The sequence below is a fragment of the Parasteatoda tepidariorum genome, chromosome 7 (assembly GCF_982258835.1).
Source record: "Parasteatoda tepidariorum strain Cologne lab strain chromosome 7, Ptep-v5.0, whole genome shotgun sequence".
Classification (NCBI taxonomy): Eukaryota; Metazoa; Arthropoda; class Arachnida; order Araneae; family Theridiidae; genus Parasteatoda; species Parasteatoda tepidariorum.
The window spans coordinates 34035701-34055889 of NC_141761.1; the positions used below are offsets into that span (position 1 = coordinate 34035701).

Below are 20189 nucleotides of genomic sequence, written 5' to 3' on the forward strand. Positions count from 1 at the left end.
TAGCACCCGCCGTGGCATTGATTCCACAAGGTGCTGATATATAGTCTGAGGTATCTGCTACCAAGAGCTCACCAACTGGTCCTGCAATTCCCTAACATTGCGAGGGGTAGCGTGGCAGCACGAATTTGGTTTTCCAAGTAGAACCACAAATGCTCTATTGGATTAAGGTCAGGTGAATTTGGGGGCCAAGACATTACTTGAAAGTCACTGGAATGCTCCTCGAACCAATCCATGACGATTCTACCCTTATGACATGGTGCGTTATCCTGTTGGTAAACACCATCCCCCGCAGGAAAAGCTGTTGCCATGAATGGGTGAACCTGGTCTGCAACTATATTCAAGTAGCTCACAGACGTCAGGGATTGTTCTATGAGGAGTATGGGTCCTAAAGTGCCCCATGAAAACATTGTTTTCTGGCGAGAAACCATGAAAACCTGGGCGAGCCCGTTGTTATAGATGGAGGGTGGTCATAATGTAATGGCTCTTCGGTGTATAAATATATCATATAATCATAGCCATACATCATGTATCATTGGCATATATAATATATCATAAAATATATCATAAAAATATAAAGGCATATCAGCACCAATTTTCCTTACCGCAATAGTGTCTGCTACCTAAACTAGCTTTTTCATTCATTTCAATTACCGTTTATTTTAAATTATTTTGTTTTTCACTATCACGTTTCAAAAGCATAACTATGAACAAAATAAACAAGTGGTTTCAAATAACCTTATAAATGCTTATTTGGGGAGGTATTCCACCTAGACAACCATGATCTCTTTGATCATTTAAATACCCTGTCATAACGAAATAAAATATAATTAAGTATTATAAATCCCGCAATAAATAAGTTTTCGGATTCGTGCTAGTAAACATAATTTATGATATCTTTTAAATATTTAACAAGACTGAAGTGTCCATAATTTACATTAAGGCAATAGCTTCAGCTAAGACAATGAGAAAATTTCAACTCCAGTTTTTAAATGTCTCGCTGTATTAAAAATCTGATTAAGAATCGGGTTTCGTAATTTGTTTTCAATTGTACTTATTTAGCTTTATGTTGAATGTCGAATTTTTATAGCATATGGCTTATAACTAACACGGAATACATACACGCACAAATTCTTTACTCTATTTTATGCATAGATTATAAACTAGTTCATTCTCAACCGTCTAATTAGCAGAAAGATTTCAAGATGCAATGTTTGTTATAAAACATTGTATATATTTTTCTCTAAACTGAAATTCTTCTGCGGTTTGCTACATTTAATTAATTACATTATCAGAATCTGTCTTATTCTGTTATAAATGAAAAAGATTGTGGAGTGTGTTTCAATTCTAAATTTATTATATTATACATCGAGAAAAAATACGTTTTTATGAATATAAACTGGTTTATTTCCATCTATATAATTTGCGGATAATTAAACGCGCTAAGATTTGTCATCGAAAACTGCAGATACTTTTCTTTAAACTGAAAGGATTCCGCAGTGTTATCTATTAAATTAATTAGATCAATCAATAAAGCCAATACGATCAATAAAACTAAAAAGAAAATCAATTTTTTATATATTGATATTTTTCTCTATTCCCGTTATCTTTATGTTTTTATATTTAGCAAAAAACATTTTAACAGTTCATTCCATCAAAGAAAAAATAATTCCTCTTAGTTACATTTGGCATCAAGCTTTGGTATTTGGCATCATGATAAAAAAATCTCCACAATTAAGCAGTTTTCTCTTATACTTATGTTTTTGGAGAGGCCATGAAAAACCTTTTTCCACAGTGCCTATATTAAAACTATGAAATACTGGCGCAATTTTTATAGGTACTAAAGGTACTAATTGTATAAATATTTGTATATTTGGTACTAATTAAAACTGCACCATTTACCATCGAACCAGTAGTCCCTATTACAAAATTAATTAATACTATTGGCATCAATAAAAGCTTGGTAATTTTGTATGATTCTTCTAAATAACTTGATACAATTTCGCTATTAATTTCAAGTACATAACTAATTTTTTATTTCGGTTCGTAACTATTACCAAAATTAAATATCATTGGTGTCAATAACAGCTTCCTTTTTTTACGGTTCCCTTAAAAGAATAAGTGCATTTTCGTCATCAGTTTTATTTTTTAATACATAACTTATTTTTTATATCAATTAAAACCTATGACCATCGTTGATGTCAAATAATCGTATGATAATTTTTAACGGTTCCTCAAAAGAATAAGCACGATTTTTATTATTTTTACTTATTAGCACATGGCATCTTTTTATTTCAATTAGCAATTATTACCAATATTAAATAAGCATCATTGGTGCATATAATAATATGACAATTTTTTACATTTCACCCAAAATATTTAGTGCTATTTCTCTATTGATGTTGCGTTTTAGAACACATTTCTTATAATTCAATTACCATTGACATTAAATTATTTAATTTTATATAAACATGTTTAAAAATATAACTACGACAAAATAAACGCGTAGTTTGGAGATTAATTTAGGAATACTGATTCGCCGACGTAATGTGCCCATGCTACTACCTTTAAGTATTGTTGAGTTTCAAAGTTAACAAATAAAAAAATTAAATATTAAATAATGAGCAACATATTTTTTTCATTACTGACAGAAGTTGGCACACCTCACTGAAGGGATCTTTACATTATTTGAAGAAAAAAAATCGTTTGCAGTTTAATTCATATCATTGGCGAGTTTAAAGTCACTAAAAAAATCACATTTTTGAAAAGACTCTCCATATAATGACAGAATCAAAATTTTTGAACGAGTTCTTTTTAATTTCTGGAATTAAAACTACCTTTTTTATCCTCTGTTGCAATTTCAGGAGGCTAGCACAAACAGTTCTAGAATTATAAGAGACACACATACACAAACATTGGATAGAGAGAAATACAATTTAACTTTCCGTATGAAAAGCATTTTACAACTGATGAATAGGCATATGATATATCTCATATATCTCATTATCTTGAAAAATATCATGTTTCATAATTTATAAGGTACTTAAAATAGATTTGCAATTTAAACATTTTTAAAATTCAACTCAGTAGTTTAGTGAAACTTTGATTAATTCCTTACAATTTGAAACTTTATGTACTTAAATATGAAATTCGAGAAGTGTCAGCATAGAAAGTCTTTCATTCATGAAAAATAAAACATATAAGTAATGTTATTTTTCCCTATTTCAACAAGATTTTATCATGTTAGGTATTTTTTGAAAGCTGAACTTTTTTTTCGAAATATATAAGTATTCATTGACAATAAAATCACTTAGAGCGTTATAAAAATCTTGTTAATAAAAAACTATGTTAAAGCATTTTTTTACAACAGTTAAAGAGAAATATTTTCTTTTTATGCCTTTAAATTATTGATTTTGAACGTAAAGCTTTTTATAAATTATAAAAGATTAAAATTTACATGATAAAAAAAACTAGAAAAACTGCATTTTTCAGGTAAACTAAAAAATAGAAAAGTAATTTTATTTTTATCAGATCTAAGACAAAATATCACGCCATCACATTTATAATGAACTTCTTTCAATATTATCTCAAAAACGTCCTCCACGTCTTTAAAAGTGATGCACTTTATGTCTTTCATTTTAAATTTGACAAGGAAACTCTTTTCTTCGATTTTAAAAGTTTACGATTTTAAAATCTTTATTTTATTATTTTATTCTTCTTAGAATTGCCTTCTTTATGTTAGAAAGTTTTGAATTCAATTTAGGTCATAGATTTGGCTTTCAATATTTAGTGAACAATTATAATTTTTATAGAAATCAGGCACAAAGTATCAGTTGAACACATTAGTTTAATTATTTGTAAATTGCTCAAAAGTTTGAATGACGATACTTTCTTTTTGGCGAAGTTATTGTGACATATTTTGCTTCATTTTTCAGAAAATAATTGAAGTTTTTACTGTTATTAGATGCAACACGCCATCTAGTTAGTTGGGTAGTAATCGAAAAGTGATTGACGATAAATTCCCTGAAGTTATAATACAATAATCATTATGATTTTAGCAGTCAAGAATTGGTCATAACTTAAATTGTCATCAGTCACAAGGCTTCAAGGAATATTAGAGCATTCTAGTTAATCAAATAGTTATCAGAATTTTTAGGACGATTAATTGTATTTGATCACAAAATGATGTTAAATTCTTTAGATAGCAGTTTAGAAATGATTAAAACTTACATTGTCACAAAAGTACGAAGCTCTAATTAAAATTTCGGTTCTTTAGTTAGTCAGAAAACAAACGTAATTTCGATTGCAAGATTATACAAACAAGCGTGCGAATAGGATAGTATAGAAAATATCTTTTTAAATTTAAATAATAAAATGTAACAGTTAAGGTTGTAAAGAGAAGTTTATTTATGTAGAATGTAAAAATAAAATTTGCTCATAACAGAAAAAGAGAGCATCATTTACATTAAATTTCAATATTCGGCAATGAGAACAACAAGAAGGCATCAAAGAGTACTAAAGACGATGATGTTATTACGTTATTAGGTATCACAGGAAAGCTTTTTCCTTGACGAAAATTTCATTTAAAGATCTCATCAATTTCTCTAATGCGTATATTCAATAATCTTTCTTTCCTTTATATATTACGTAGTTAATGCGCACGTGCAGTGTAGTGGAAGAATATTTTTTTTTCCTGCTTTCAGAAGTAAAACATTCTTACCACCATTAACAGTCAATAACAGCGATCTCAAGAGTTAAGACTAAGCAGTTAATTTGTTCCTCATACTTTTTTCTTGGAGATACCTTTTTTCTTTAACAAAATATTAACAAATTATTTTTTGTTACATAAAACTTTAAAAAAATTATTTACAAGTTTTATAGTGAGATAACTAGATGAAATTTTAAAAATATGTGGGATATAAATCAAGAAAAATAAGAATATAATGTAGGTATGTTCGAATTTATTTCTTACTTTAACTAAATATAATGAAGAAAGAAATATATTTCTGGTTAATATTTAAATATAGTTAATAACATAATAAAGCTATATTTCTGAGTCTAGAATACATAAACACGAAAAAATCTTATTATAAAGTATCATAATTACGGTCTTTAATTGATTATTAAGCCTAAGACATTTAAGCCTAAGACATATTTTCTTTTTTACAGTACTTCTTGATACTAAGGGATAACATATCTAACTATATCTAACTATGATACTAAGGGAGTACTATATTTTATTACGGATATTTTGATACTACTAGATATGCGGTTAAAAGTAAATATTTATATTAATACAGTCATAATCTACAACTGAAATAAACTGAAAGCACGTCTATTTTTCTCCAAAATTACTCTTCTAAATTAAAAAATATGGCTGTTTTCTTAATACAAAAACACAAAAGCAATATTATTAACATCATGACTTGAAACTAACTAAACCTAATACATATGAGGATGATTTAGTATTTTCCATTTTAATTTTATTATTATAAATACTTTTTAATTTTTAGAGCAATTTTTGTAGCTCAATATCCGGATTAAGAAGAATGTTTTTAAATACACAATGATAAATCCACAACTAAAATAAGTTCAAAACGCATTTTATCTTTAAAAAAATTTCTTTCGAAATTAAAAAAAAGTACATTTATATTTTAGGATCTAAGACGCAGCAATACATAAACAATTTTATTATTATAATAAAGGCCTGTAATGAATTACTAATTCCAATATATAAGTGATTGTTTTAAATATATCTTTACACTGGTTCTTAAAGTTCAATACACAGCTGGAAGAAGCAGTTTTTCACTGTACAAATACGGTATCTATACCTTCATTAATCTCAGAAAACATTTTATCTTTCTCTAATATTAAAAACAACAATAATTAGGGCAGGATAACCTGGTCGGTGGGGCGATGGGCCCATGTCAGAGAGTTCGCGGGTTCGAAACCCACTGGCCGAAGCACGTTAAATCTGTCGAGCTGCAAAAGTCATCCATGTTCCCATAACAAATCAATACCTCTGGGGGGTACTGGATTGGAGATCGATCGTTCTCTGATTCAGGGCAAAATTACGATCTGTGGATGAATGAATGGATGTATTAATGGGTCCTCCCTATAAACGGGTGTGACGTATGGTGTGGCAGAATTCGAATTCTTGGCCATAGATGGCGCCACTGGAAAATAAGAACTATCGCACCCCCTCTGCCTAAGCAGGCATACGTCAACAACAACAATAACTAAAACTAAAAATAGAAAATTTCTAAAAACACAATCAGAAATAATTTTAAAGCATTGAATTTCATTCTTTTTTTAGTTTTTTCTTTTATCCCGAAAGCACAAAATTTCATGTTGACTGCAAATCTCTATCGTTATTCAATTCATAAGCAGGCTTTAAAAATAAGAAAAACATCATCAAATAACATGCGTTAGTTTCATCCTCAACAGGATATTTATTGGTAAATCAAAGTTGCACCGATAAATTATATCTTTCCTCTAAAGACAAATCACCCTTCTTTTTATAAACAGACTTAAGAAAATTCTAGATAGAATTTACTTGAAAAAAATTTTCAACGACATTTTTGTTTCTTGACATCTTTAAGATTCTGAAGTCCCTCAGTGGATTGATCCTAAAGACACGGTTCCCAGTAGAACACCTAAGTCAAGCATCACCAGCAAGTCACTTTGATCAGCCTGCTTAGGCACCGAGGGTGCACGGTATCGGTATTCGTTAAATTGTTCTTTCGTAAAGTGCTTAACTTCGCGCACAGGTTGTCTGGCTACCAAAGCAGGGGAGCCATCCCCTCTGCCGAGGATCGAAATTCCGTTGGCACGTTTTCAGATCATCCTCAGTGATGCTTCCCAGATCGTCGCCAATAGCCCATTATGCTGCTCTAGTGCAACGTAAATAAAATATCCATCTACATTGAAGAAATTTTGCTTGTGGATGATTGTTTATCCGCAAGTTTTATCCACAAGTTTAAAACCAATGCAATACATAACATTTTAATCATTTTTAACTAAGTGAAGAAAATATTTGAATTTCACATAAATATAATCTGTCATCCCGTCTCTCAACTTTCCAGAAATCAAACTAATTTAGATATTGTAAATCTCGTCTTTGCTCAATAACAATTCGATCGGCTGGATAATGTTTTTATTTTTATATAAATTTTAATTTTCCACCCTCATTTTACCTAGTGCATCCTTAATCATTAAAATTTTTCTTGACATTATTTTTTTTTACTTTGCCGAACTTTAACTAATATTAAATTCTTTATCCAAAGACACTTATATATAATTCTTATTATTAGATGGCTTATTATTTAATGGCGAAATATTCTTAGAAAGCCCTGAAGCTTCATATCGAATTAATTAAAGGACTTTGTTTAACATATTGTTTCAGCCTCGTTCAATGCTTCGAAGTATTTCCCCAGAGGAGGAATCTCAAGTTAATCGAGAAACACAATTCGCCATTATCGGATATATGTCGAAAAGAACATAACTCCAGCGATGAACTACCCTAATCCATCAGGTTTTTACCAGTGGCATGTACAGACAGTATCGCTTTTGAAAGGAAGACTCTCTTCTCTCAAGGTCGACATCTTCGCCAAATCGACCGGAATAAATAAAGGAATAAATTGGCTTGGGGATATTGTTGGGATTTGGCGACAAAGGGCTGTTTGTTATGCCTAAGAAAAATGGCTTTATGCAGATCAAGAGGATAAGTTTACTAAGTTAATAGATTTAGCTCATCTGTATCAGAAATTCTAAATGCTGAAGTCATTTTATCATCTAATTAGGATGGATTTTCAGCACGGACTTAATTAAATTTAATCAGCAAGACCATGACTGTTTTAGAAGTGTTTTGCTTTGGTATGCCATAGTATACAATATAGCAGGGGTGGCCAAGCTCCTAGATAGTCGAGCCATTTTTCAAAATTTGAAATTTTTCGCGAGACGCCATTAAATACGTATTTAAAGGATATGAAAAAAGGTATTAAAAAATTTTTTTACATAAATTCTATTTATTGAGAACATATAAGTAAAAGTGCTAAATATGTGTATAGAATTTAAATATTAAAAATTAAACGCATTTATTTTACTTCTCCTGATAATTCTTTAAAATTTGGTGAATAATTGATGTCAGCACTTCTCAGTAATTCTTTGAGATGCTGGTTAGTTAATACTGATCGGTTTTTGGATTTCACGAATTTTAAAGTGGAATAAAATGATTCACATAAGTACGTTGTTCCGAATTAAATAATTCTACAATCAGCCGTGTTTAATTCAGGATACTTCGATTCTGGTACAAATTTCCAAAATTCAGCAATAGACGTCGACTTAAATTTAATTTTAATTGTTAGAGCTTGATCTTGCTAATTCTCCAGATGCTTTTTGTGTCATAATTATATTGGAAATGAAAAACTCACTTTGAATTGAGCAACGTTGCACTTAGTCTTTCATATTTGTTCTCAGTAGTTTAAAAGACATTTTGAAACACATACGGAACGATAATAATTTTTTAAGATATAATAGCACAAAAATTAAAAGGGATCTCGGGTACATTTATCGAGAGCCACAAATAATCCTTCAAAGAACCGCATGTGGCTCACGTGCCGCAGGTTGGCCACCTCTGCAATACTATAGTTTAGTTTGAAAAAAAAAAGATATAATGTAACAGCATTAGAAACAAGCCGTATAATTTTTTAATCTATGTGATTTTTATGTGGGGGGTGTTAAGTTGCAATTTAAGATTGAATTTGCCACTCAGTCCACAACCATTTGATCTGCTTCAACATATTGTTTGGAGCAGCATATTCCAATTTGTATCTTGTGCCATTAAACTTTACATTCAATCAAGACACTCAGTTCGCGTGGTATTGGATTTCAGTATTGGGTTTCCTGTATTGGGTTTCAGTCCCCTGTGCTAAAGACTGGATACCTGATGGGATTAAGCTTTTTCCAATCGTGTTTTAATGGATAGGAATTTAATCTAATATTTAAAGTGGTTTCAAACACAGGACAGTTCGCTTACGGCTGGGTGTATGGAAGGCATGGTACGTAGACCGAGTGATATTTACCACCATCTACTCTCCGATCAAAATCGTATTAGTGTAGTGCGTGCATACGCCAGTATTGTCTTCGAATTATCACTAAGGATAAATCTCAAACTGTCGTCAATTCGCCGCCTTGAAACTGAACCGTAGTAACTCAAAAAAAATCGAAAAATGAGATATTTGGGTCATCTTGTGTAAAAAAAATCACCCTTTTAGAGAAACAACGTGTTATCTTCATAGTTCTATAAAATTAATTTAGAGAGCAGATTAATCGTTATCACATTGGCGCGATAAGCCATCTTGGTTTTAGGGAATAGTATAGCAGTGTGCCAGTTGCAACAAAACCTTGGAGGAGATAACGTCGCTTTGAAACTAAACCGTGGTAACTCAAAAAAGCAAGTCTTTCAGGAGATCGATTTTTTTCCTACACTGTTGTATGTCAAAATTTGAAATGAAATACGGAGGATATTAGGATATTTTGATGAACATCGTTGTATTTTGAAATAACTCTTCACTTTTAATAAAAGTTTTAGAGAAAGGTGCTGAAACTCAAAGTACCTTAACTTATTTCGAAATTTCTACAAAATTTGAAATGCTACAAGAATCAGGCCTGGTTCGCTGGAAAATGTTAAGAAGCAGGTTTTTTTTAATGTAAACTATGTTGCAATAGTCGGCATAGCTTCGAGTCAACCTGCTGTGGAAGTTCCTGAAAAGTTAGAAATCGCTCTCCTGAGGAACTTGCTTTTTTGAGTTACCTTGGTTTAGTTTCAAAGCAACGAATTGCTGATTACTTTAGTTAACAATCAAATCAAAATTGGATTTGATTTTCTCTCTACAGAACGGATTTATTTAAATTTTTTTAATATTCAACTACGTTCTTATTAGCATCTATCATGGCTGGGAGTTATTACCTCTCCTCCTAATGATCCAAATTTCTGATTTAGCAGCTTCGATTGAAGCCACAATCTTGTATGCATTTTACTGATACGCTACAGTAATTCATTCTCTCAGTTCTTCGGTTTTTCAAAAGTGTGAAGATTGTTTGAGAGCATAATTTGGTTAAGAGCAAAGTTGTTGAGATGAAATTAATCAAAAACGTTTTAAAATAAATAAATCGAAAAAAATATAATGTGCGGCAATTATTTTTATTTTCAAAAATTCGATGATAAAAATTTGTTCATTATGTAAAAAATTAAACTAATTATTCTGAATAACATTTTATCTGATTATACTGTTTTGATGAATTTATATCTTTGAGAGATTTGGCAAATGCATGACTGTAGCACATATTTTATGGAGTCAAGTACTTTTTCATTTGTATCAAAGGAAAAAGTTTAAGAAAAGTAACTGCTGCCAGACGTTCATGAAATTCTCTTAAGCTTGAAGGTAGCTGGTTCGATTCCCCCGTTAAAACTGTTTTTGTTCTGCCTTTTATTTTCTTTCTTTGACTATTTTACAGCTTGCGATAATTGTTTACAATTGGCACATAAGCTTACAGATTTATATATTCTTTATAATAACCTTGTAACTTGTATATAAACCTTGTAACTTTGTTCAATTAAGTGACTTATCCTTAATGAAACTAAAAAAGAGATAACATAAAATTCAGAAGAAAATTTCAAAAAGAAAACTAAAGTTACCACATGGGTAGAAAATAGGTCAGCAATCGTTGTATTGTAGAGATTTTGGAGGAAGAACGAGATGCCTCTAATTGTATGTTTAAAATGGAGAAATACGATGTCACTAAGCACTGCACATTTGCGTTCATGAGGAAGAATTACAATTTTATTAAAGTTGTTGTTGTTGATTTACGTCGCACTAGAGCTGCACAATGGGCTATTGGCGACGGTCTGGGAAACATCCCTGAGGATGATCCGAAGACAAGCCATCACAATTTTGATCCTCTGCAGAGGGAATGGCACCCCCGCTTCGGTAGCCTGACGACCTGCACGCGAAGTCGAGCACTTTACGGTAGCACAGTTTAACGAGGACCAAATACCGCACACCCTCGGTCCCTACGCAGACTGATCCAAGTGGTCACCCACCCGCACACTGACCGTAACCAGTGATGCTTGACTTTGGTGATCTGCTGAGAACCGTGTCTTAACGATCAGTCCACTGTGGGACTATAAATCTAAGCAAATATAATTCTCATATTGTAGTTTTATTCTAATTAAAACGCAAGGATTTCAATAATTCTCAAGACATAAAATATTTTGAGATCGCGATGTACAATTTTAAGTAAACTACAGCAAATACTATAAATATTTTTCCAATGTAGTTGGGGAACAATTTAAGTAGAGAAAGTTTCAGTGAACGATAAGTTCTTTAATCCCTCACCCTAATCGCTCATCATTATTCAGTGAATCTTTTCTTTAAAAGAAATGTAATTGCAAACACAGCAAGTTTACTGCGCTCAAAGGAATTTGAAAGCTCATTTTTCAAAATTTAAAAGTTTGCCGTTCGGGGGGAGAATTTCAATAAAAAGCAATGCAATTATTCGATAGCTGTAACCGTGATGCCGTTTGAGTATTTCATCATTATCGATATTATTCACATGCTTACGGGAATTGGAGGAAAGAGTTTGAAAAGTTTTTGAGTTCTCTGGGGGATATAGATTTTACCGGAATGAGATGAACGACTCTTGAAAGTGTATCGGAGAAACATAAAATAAAGGTAGGCATGCATTTTATTAAAAATATTATAATTCAGTTTAATTTATTCAACAAATAAAAATAGGTAAAGTTCAGTAGTACTAATTTCTTAGAATCAGCTTGTATCAAGTTATATTTACATCCTTTACCGTTTTACGTACTTGTTCTCGCACGCTTATCTATATAATTGGAATAATTTATTAGCAAGGTTTCTTCTAATTTTTTTTTCTATATATAAATTCAAATGTCTTATGTTCTAAATTAAGAAATGAAAGTCGAATTTTGAAATAGGACTTTCCGTATTCAATACAAAATATTTTCGTTAAAATATAAAATATCAATATTCTAATGTTTTATTCCATAGATTTCTATTTTAAAGCTATTTAAACACATAGCAGAATCTTTGATTCTGTTTAACAAATAGCCCTTAGCCGAATTATGGCAGACATAAAATTTGGATTAATCTCTAGTTTAATTTCATCAGAAACCTTTTTAAGTGCTCAAAAACGTGAGAAATTAATGCAATTTATGAAACTACATCTGTTTTATGAGTTTATTTGACATCTAAAAATAGGTTGGATTCTTAAATTTAATTTGCGTTTAAACAGTAATCTGTTGGTATAAATAAATATTTCTCTAACTATTTGTGAAAGTGAAATAAAAACTTTGTATAAGCGTTAATATTTCTTGTAATTTTAACAATAGTTTTGAATGTTTTGCAGAAAATTTTGTCTAAAATTTATTCAAAAACTGAATATAAGGAAAGATCTTTTAATAAAGAGAGTATCGTAATGTATACCAAATTCTGATTTGCGTACATGTATTTATTATTCTAGCAATTTATTCATTTTTAATTTCTTCACTTACTGCAAATATTGGGCTTAAGTTACGTGTCTTAAAATTTTCATATACTGCATTTATTTGTAAAATATTCCAAAAAGCATATTTACTTTCGCTTGTTAAAAAATAAATAACCAGACTCGCCATCATGCGTTTAATTTATATAGTTTCAGCTGTGTATTTAATCAGTTAAAACTACTATGTGTTATTTTAATCGGTTAAAACTACTATTTTTTTGAAATAATAAGAATTTTTCTTGTGTATTTTAGATAGCAACGTTATCGTCTATTCCAATAATTTGTAAAATTAAATTCAGTATTCTAAAAAGGGACTCAAATTGTTAAATTATAATTTCTAAATTCGCCACTAAAGTTGCAGAATAACAAAATCAGTAAAAGTTAAAAAATATCCATGATAGCAAACAGTTCATTTTTTTGAAGATCCTTCTCTGGGTCCAATGTTTCTAGTTTGTCTGTGGGTCAACAAGACATTTGAGAAATATCTGGCCTTTGTTTCTTCGTGATAAAAATAATTTATTATCTAAAAAAAATCAAAATAAAATATCTTTAAAAACCACATTTTTGTAGTGGAGAATAATAATTAAAAAACAAAAATTTGAAAAACGTGGGGCTCGTGAAATTCATAACAGTAACAATATGTGGGCTCATGAGAATATGTGTATGCCTATTTATAATTGTATCTGAATGTGTATGTGGTTGTGCATGTGTATGAGTGAGAAAATGTGCATGTGTATATATACTGTTATGTATTTCATGCGCCCCACGTTTTTCGTTTTTCAAATTTCTGTTTTTAAATTCTCCACTACAAAAACGTTGTTTTTAGAATATTTTAATTTTTTTTGTACTCAAAATCTCAATTTTTTCACTCACTGTACACAACTTTTCGAATGACATGTGACGTCGATTTGATTATTTCAAAATAGTAACAAAAGACAATTACGAAAATGATAATTTTTCTTTAATTTTAATTTTATTTTACTTTGTATGTCTTTTTTCTCTTCATTTTCATGCATTGTCATCCATTTCTGAACTATGTACCAAATTTGAAGTCTGTAGCTAGTCGGGAAGTTAGTTTAAAATCGATTACGAAATTACACCTGAACAGACATACACGAAGGCAAGTTGATATAAACTTGGTAAAAAATGAACTGAAGCGTAATGAAGGAAACTCCTACGTTATCTCGTTCAATTTAAATTTTTAAATAGTTACTTTAATACTAAAAATTAGAAAAAATATAACTATATAAAGGTATTGAGCAACTTTGCCCTGCCCTATATCTTCCTTGTTTTAATGTAGACGGTATCCATGGTAATTTTTCAAACTTTTTGCTAAGTATGTCAGGGGATAAATCGTTTGCCTCAAAATGAGCTAACTTAGGTTCGAATCCCAACGTTGTCTGATTAATACGAATTCTGCTCCCTAACTCGCCCCTACCACAGTGGTGAATTGAAATGTCTTTGGTGGTAAGCATATCATGGGTTAGAATCCGCTTACCGTCGGTATAATGATGGGAGGGTTTCGTGGTTTTCTTATCCATGTAACACAAATCCGGGTTAGTTCCATCAAAACCTCCCATTAGACGGACGGTAAGCGGATTCTAACCCATGATCTAATTTTAACCCATAATTCCAACCCATCATTAAAACATATTTGATAGTTCCATCAAAAAGTCCTCCACGAAAGGCTAATTTGTTCCAATGCTCGATCTAAGAGTTCCTTTAGTCTTCTGAGAGTTTGGCTCAAAATTACAAGACTACGGAGTTGTACGACTATCAATCAACTATCAGACAACTCAGAATTTTGTCGCCTGTTCAATGGCGGTTATAAAATATTTACTTGGTGTATGCGACAAATTCAATAATTTTAATCATTTTTTAAAGAAAATGTTCTAAAATATACGTATCATCGTATCAAGAAAATTAAAGCATTCTTAAAGTGACCATTTTTATTTTCTTAAATTTTTTAATTTTCAGTCTTTTTTTTTCAGGTACGATGAAAGCTTACCAGATTTTATTGCTCTTTTCACTCTGCGGATTCTCCGTCTCCTTATTAGATGAAGAACTTACACCGAAAACCAAAGGAAACACTAGGAGTGCAAGAAGTTTAGATCTTGGGATACCAAAAGGAGGAACCAAAGAAGATTGGACTGTTCAGCCAGTTAAAATTATAATCAGAGATAAGCCAAATTTAATTAAGGTGCCGCATCCATATCCTGTGAAGCATTACGTTCCCGTACCAAAAGTTGTTCCGGTTTTAAAAAAAGTACCTGTCTTAAAACCACTGCCAGTTCCTTACTTTGTGCCAAAATTCAAACTCATACCGAAGAAAGTTTTGATTCCTAAACCAGTGAAAGTTATAAAAAAGATACCTATACCAAAACCTTACTTTTACAAGAAAGAAGTTCCCATACCAAAACCAGTTCCAGTACCAAAGTTGTTTCCAGTCCCCGTGCCAAAATTTTACAAAAAGAAAGTACCAGTTCCGGTGCCAAAAAAAGTATTCATTCCTAAGTTTGTACCTATGCCAATCCCTGTACCAAAGGTTGTAAAACAACCCATACATATTGTAATCAAGGAAAAACCAAAGAAGATTCCCGTTCCGAAATTTGTGCCAGTTCCAAAGATTGTAAAATTGCCAAAATTAGTGCCAGTTAAGAAACCTGTCTTCATCAAAAAACCGTATCCAGTTCCTCATGTTGTAACTAAAATAAAGCCCATACCGAAATTCGTACCTATTCCAAAGATTGTAAAAGTTCCAAAGTTTATTCCGGTTCCAAGTCCTTACATGAAACCTAAGCCTGTCAAAGTATTTAAACCTTACTTTGTAAAAAAGCCAGTTCCTATTCCAGTTCCAAAACCCTACATTAAGAAAAAGTTCATTCCCGTGCCGAAACCTATACCAGTACCAATATTTAAACCTTTTCCAAAACCAATTCCGAAGATCGTTAAGCAACCTATTCACATTGTTATTAAAGAGAAGCCTACATCTGTTCCTGTACCACATCTTGTTCCCATACCGAAAATAGTGAAAATTCCAAAAATTGTTCCAGTTATGAAAAAAATACCTGTACCTAAGAAAGTGCCGATACCTGTTATTGTGAAAAAAGTGAAAATGATTCCTAAAATTGTACCCTATCCAAAAATAGTAAAAATTCCAAAGTCTGTCCCATTTCCAAAGCCGTTCATGGTACCGAAGCCTGTGAAAATATATAAGCCAACTTTCTACAAGAAACCAGTTCCAGTGCCTATTCCAAAATTTGTGAAAGTCAAAATACCGATTCCTGTGAAGAAACCAGTGTTTGTTCCTATATTGAAAGCTGTACCGTTTCCAATTCCAAAACCAATCAAGGTTCCTGTTGAAATCATCAGGGAAAAGGCTATCATAAAGAAAGAGCCAGTAAAAATGGAGTAAGTAACAAGTTAAACTATTTCCTTTTTCTGCTTTCATTGCATGTGTTTTAAAAAATCCCAGAAAATATTCAGATTTTAAATGTCATGTTAAATTTGACCTTTCTAAATTTAAATGTGTTTTTTTTTGACGTTTTAGTTTTTTCGCTTTAGAATTACAAAAGCTCTCAAATTTTTGAAATATTTTCATTTGTCATTTTATTTTTAAAGATCATACCCATTCGTTTATCATACTACCTTCAACGTGTTAACAATTTTTTTTTACTTTTGATTTAAAAGAAATGCATTTCTACATCTTTGCACAGTTTATTTCTAACCATTCGGAATTGTAGCAGTCTGATATGTGAAAGTAACTATCTGGTTGAATGGTAGCTTTTTATGCGCAAAACATTAAAATAAAATATCGTAGTTTTTTACCCCTTTGAAGTTTATTACATCCGTCAAATAAAAAAACTTAAAATTTTTTAAATCTTTTGTAAAATGAGTCAAAATTGTCAGTATGTCATTTTTAAAATTCTCTTTGGTTTGAGGAATGATAATTTACTAATTTTATAACTTTATTGTAATACTTAAACATTTGCTAAAACATAAATTTTGTAAAAGTGCTTTTATTTCAGTACTCGTGGTTCACAAGCATTCAGTTGACCACGCTTTTAATTTAGAACTAGGAGGCTCCGCCCCCTGCTCGCTAACGCTCGCCATCCCCCGAGAATTGCTACGCAATCCTATGTGGTTCACGCCGTGCACCATGGCTCGCTGCTCTCGCTCGCCAATGAACACAATGTTCTAGCACAAAGACATAATATATTATCATCAAAGACATAATATATTATCATCAAAGACATAATATATTATCATCAAAGACATAATATATTATCATCAAAGACATAATATATTATCATCAAAGACATAATATATTATCATCAAAGACATAATATATTATCATCAAAGACATAATATATTATCATCAAAGACATAATATATTATCATCAAAGACATAATATATTATCATCAAAGACATAATATATTATCATCAAAGACGTAGTATTTTATCATCAAAGACGTAGTATTTTATCATCAAAGACATAGTATTGTACTTATGTAGAAGAATTCTACCAATGTTCTTATTGGCTTTTAAAAAAGTATATTAGCTATTTAGATTGTACATGGTGAAAAAATCAAAACATTAGCTAAATAAGAAACATATTAGCAAAATAAATTATCAAATATTGCTTCACTAATATTCTGCATTTTAAAGCGTGAAAATTCAATGCATAAATAAACGCGAAATATAAAAAAATTCAATGCATTGAATACAAACACTTAAACGTTTTTTAGACGTTTAGGTAGCTCCCAGTAGAAAAATATCAATTCAACAGCGGCCTTTTAAAGCATTCTCACTTCAATTAATTAATTAATTCCTAATTAAATATTGTCATGTTTTTAGTGCATGAATCTGAATTGAACAACCTGATAATGCTCACTCTGGTTATTGTTATCTGATTGCTCACTACGTGCTCTTTCGCGCCGAATCCAATCAATTAAAAATGAAAACTGTTGCCAGCGCGAGAAAAGAAATATCATCGGTTTTATTGATACATACATACGTACGTATTAGCGTTTTATATAATATAGATAGATAGATAGTAGGCAGCAAACTTAAATAAAATACGATTTAAAACTCTTAATTTTAATATCAAACGCACCAATACAAATATTTCTTGCATTTTTCTGAAACACGCATACTCTAAACGTTAAAACAAATTTAAGCGTACTAAATTCTGTTCTATCGAGCAAATTTTAAATTCAAGGAACAGATTGCTGTGTAATACTTTTGGAAATAACTCAATATAAGCAGCAAAAATATTTAAATTTTCGAAATGTTTATGAATATATGAATTTTTAACTTTCAGCATCAGTATCTTTACCCTTGTTAAGTGATATCTTTACTTTTTAGATTACATGGGAAAGAACTTGATCCCACCGGTGCAGAAGAAAAATCGTTAGTCGATTTGATCGACAAAGACTTTGGCGTTGGTGAAGACAAGATAAAAGCCATGCTTCTTGAAAGCTTAAAGACAAGCTGAATTGAGTGCAAGTCCAAAACGGATTTCGATAGAATGGACAACTTAAATTGAAAGTTTTCACAGTCCCTGCCAAGTCCTTAATTTTATTTACTCGCTTTAACTAAAAGTGCCAAACAAAGTTTCGTTAACGAAACTTACGGTTTGTTAACTGTATAGTTTTTCCAGTCTGTAAATGTATTCTCGAAATAACTTTTAATACTTATTAGAAATTTTAATTTGAAATAAATTATTTTACATTGTGTTTTTTAGTTTCTTTAATACTGATATAAACTTTTTCAGTCACCTCGAACACATTCTGCCGAATTTCGCTAAAAAGTATGAAATATAAATTTTAAAACCTACATTTTTTTAAAGAGACTAAAAATGAATTAGCCACGACGTTATAGATTAGACACTTTCCTCAGTCGTGACTATTGTGAGGGACTGAAGTTCATTCCTCAGGGACTGCTTGATGCCCACCAATCATTAAATCAATGGGTATTAGCTCTTTCGGGAAGTAAAAGTGGCTTGCACGCAATGCTGACCCCCTTACAGTTCCAGCCTTTCATGAAGTTAAGCATTAACCATCCTGACACCATAGCCCACAATGTGCTGCTGGAGGAATGCTTCTGAAAAATCTTTATGAAATCTAAAACTAAAGACATCTAATTTCTGAAAGAGGTTGGAATTTACAATTTTCAGACTACGAAGTAGTACGAAAGTGATGTGTTTTTAAATTGAACCCCTTAACGATCGGTTAACTTTCACGAAAACTGTCTTAAAAGTGTCTATTTTGCCAAATACACGTATTTGATTAGTGTTAGTAACTAGTTTAAAGTAAACTAACTATTTACAATTACCTTAAAAATATCCTGGTACTGCTCTCTGGAGCGTAAAATGAGAAATAAAATGCTTTCCGGGCAAAAGAAATGAATTAGTTTTATATTTATTGGCGCATTACTACTGAACACTCCAGCCCGTCAATATCACGGGAGCAAGAAATAGCGAGCGAAAACTCACCCCGTCATTTTTACGGGAGCGAGAAGGAAGGTGGTTAATTCCGAGAAAAAAATTATTGAAGAAAGTTTCATGTTTGTTTAAAAGTAGTCAAATGTTAAACAAATTCTTTTTAGCTACAATATAGTTATATAAATTCTGCTTGTAATGTTAGAGAAACGTTTTAAACTTTCATTGCCATGCCATGCGGAGCTAGAGATTGAAGTGCTCTAGCTAGTCTAAAAGTGGTCGGATTTACTCTATTCCGCACCTCAGGCAAAATTTTAGTAGAACGTAGTAATAAAATATCAGTAGTGAATCAAAAGCATCAGTTCGACTGATTTTTAATAACTATAAAATGTGATCAATAGTTTTAAATCGTTAAGAAATATTTCATGAAATTGATTTTTAAGAATGATATATAATGGGGATTATCGCTGCATTCCATCTGCTGAAACTAGACAACTGCTTCGAGAACATCTAAATTCCTAAATTTATGGAAAAATTTCGATGGAGAATACCAGATTGTTAAATAGCTTTTTCATGGTAAATTTTAGGATCTCTCAGCAAATTAAGATTTACATATTTTTAAAATCCATACTTGTTGCTTATATTAGACTAAATTGTTTTGTGAATCGCTGCTCGTATGACTAAAATTTAAATTTTTATCAAACTTTCTTCAACAGTAAGTTAAGAGTTGATGTACTAGGTGTCAATTATTGAGTTAAAGGGAAAAACGATAGATTTTTAAACCTTTAGTAATATTTAGTTAAAATTTAGTTAATTGCAGATCACTTAGATTTTTTAGAAAACACTATTTACTTTTTGGTTAAATGGCAAGATACAGTCTGGTCTTGAAACTTTGACTTTACTTATTTATCTACATTAACTATCTGCAGATCTCTCGTGAAATTTAAAATTTGCTCAATCTATGAACTCAGTAACTTTTAATAGTATTTTTTTATTTCATTAAAGCTAAATTAAAACCTTATAAGATATTGTGCTTTGAGTTTGTTTTAAAATATTAACAAAATGGCAAGATTTTGGACAAATGATATTACATTTAGAAAATTTTAATAACTATAACTACGATAATTCTAATTCCATTAGCAACTGAAACTAAAATAGTTATTTGCTCAGAAATCTTAA

At 30.9% G+C, this 20189-nt stretch overlaps 2 protein-coding genes across 3 annotated transcripts in view; one reads left to right on the forward strand and one right to left on the reverse strand.

Annotated features, from left to right (window-relative positions):
* The window catches only part of LOC107457525 (rho-related GTP-binding protein RhoE-like), a 251988-nt gene that overhangs the window by 65312 nt on the left and 166487 nt on the right, over window positions 1-20189 (reverse strand). The window lies entirely within an intron of this gene.
* Window positions 11580-18306, forward strand: LOC107457530 (uncharacterized). Its single transcript, XM_016075700.4, has 3 exons — window positions 11580-11732; window positions 14559-15978; window positions 17936-18306. Exons 2-3 carry the CDS (start codon window positions 14564-14566, stop codon window positions 18063-18065), a joined length of 1545 nt encoding a protein of 514 aa, XP_015931186.3. The 5' UTR covers window positions 11580-11732; window positions 14559-14563; the 3' UTR covers window positions 18066-18306.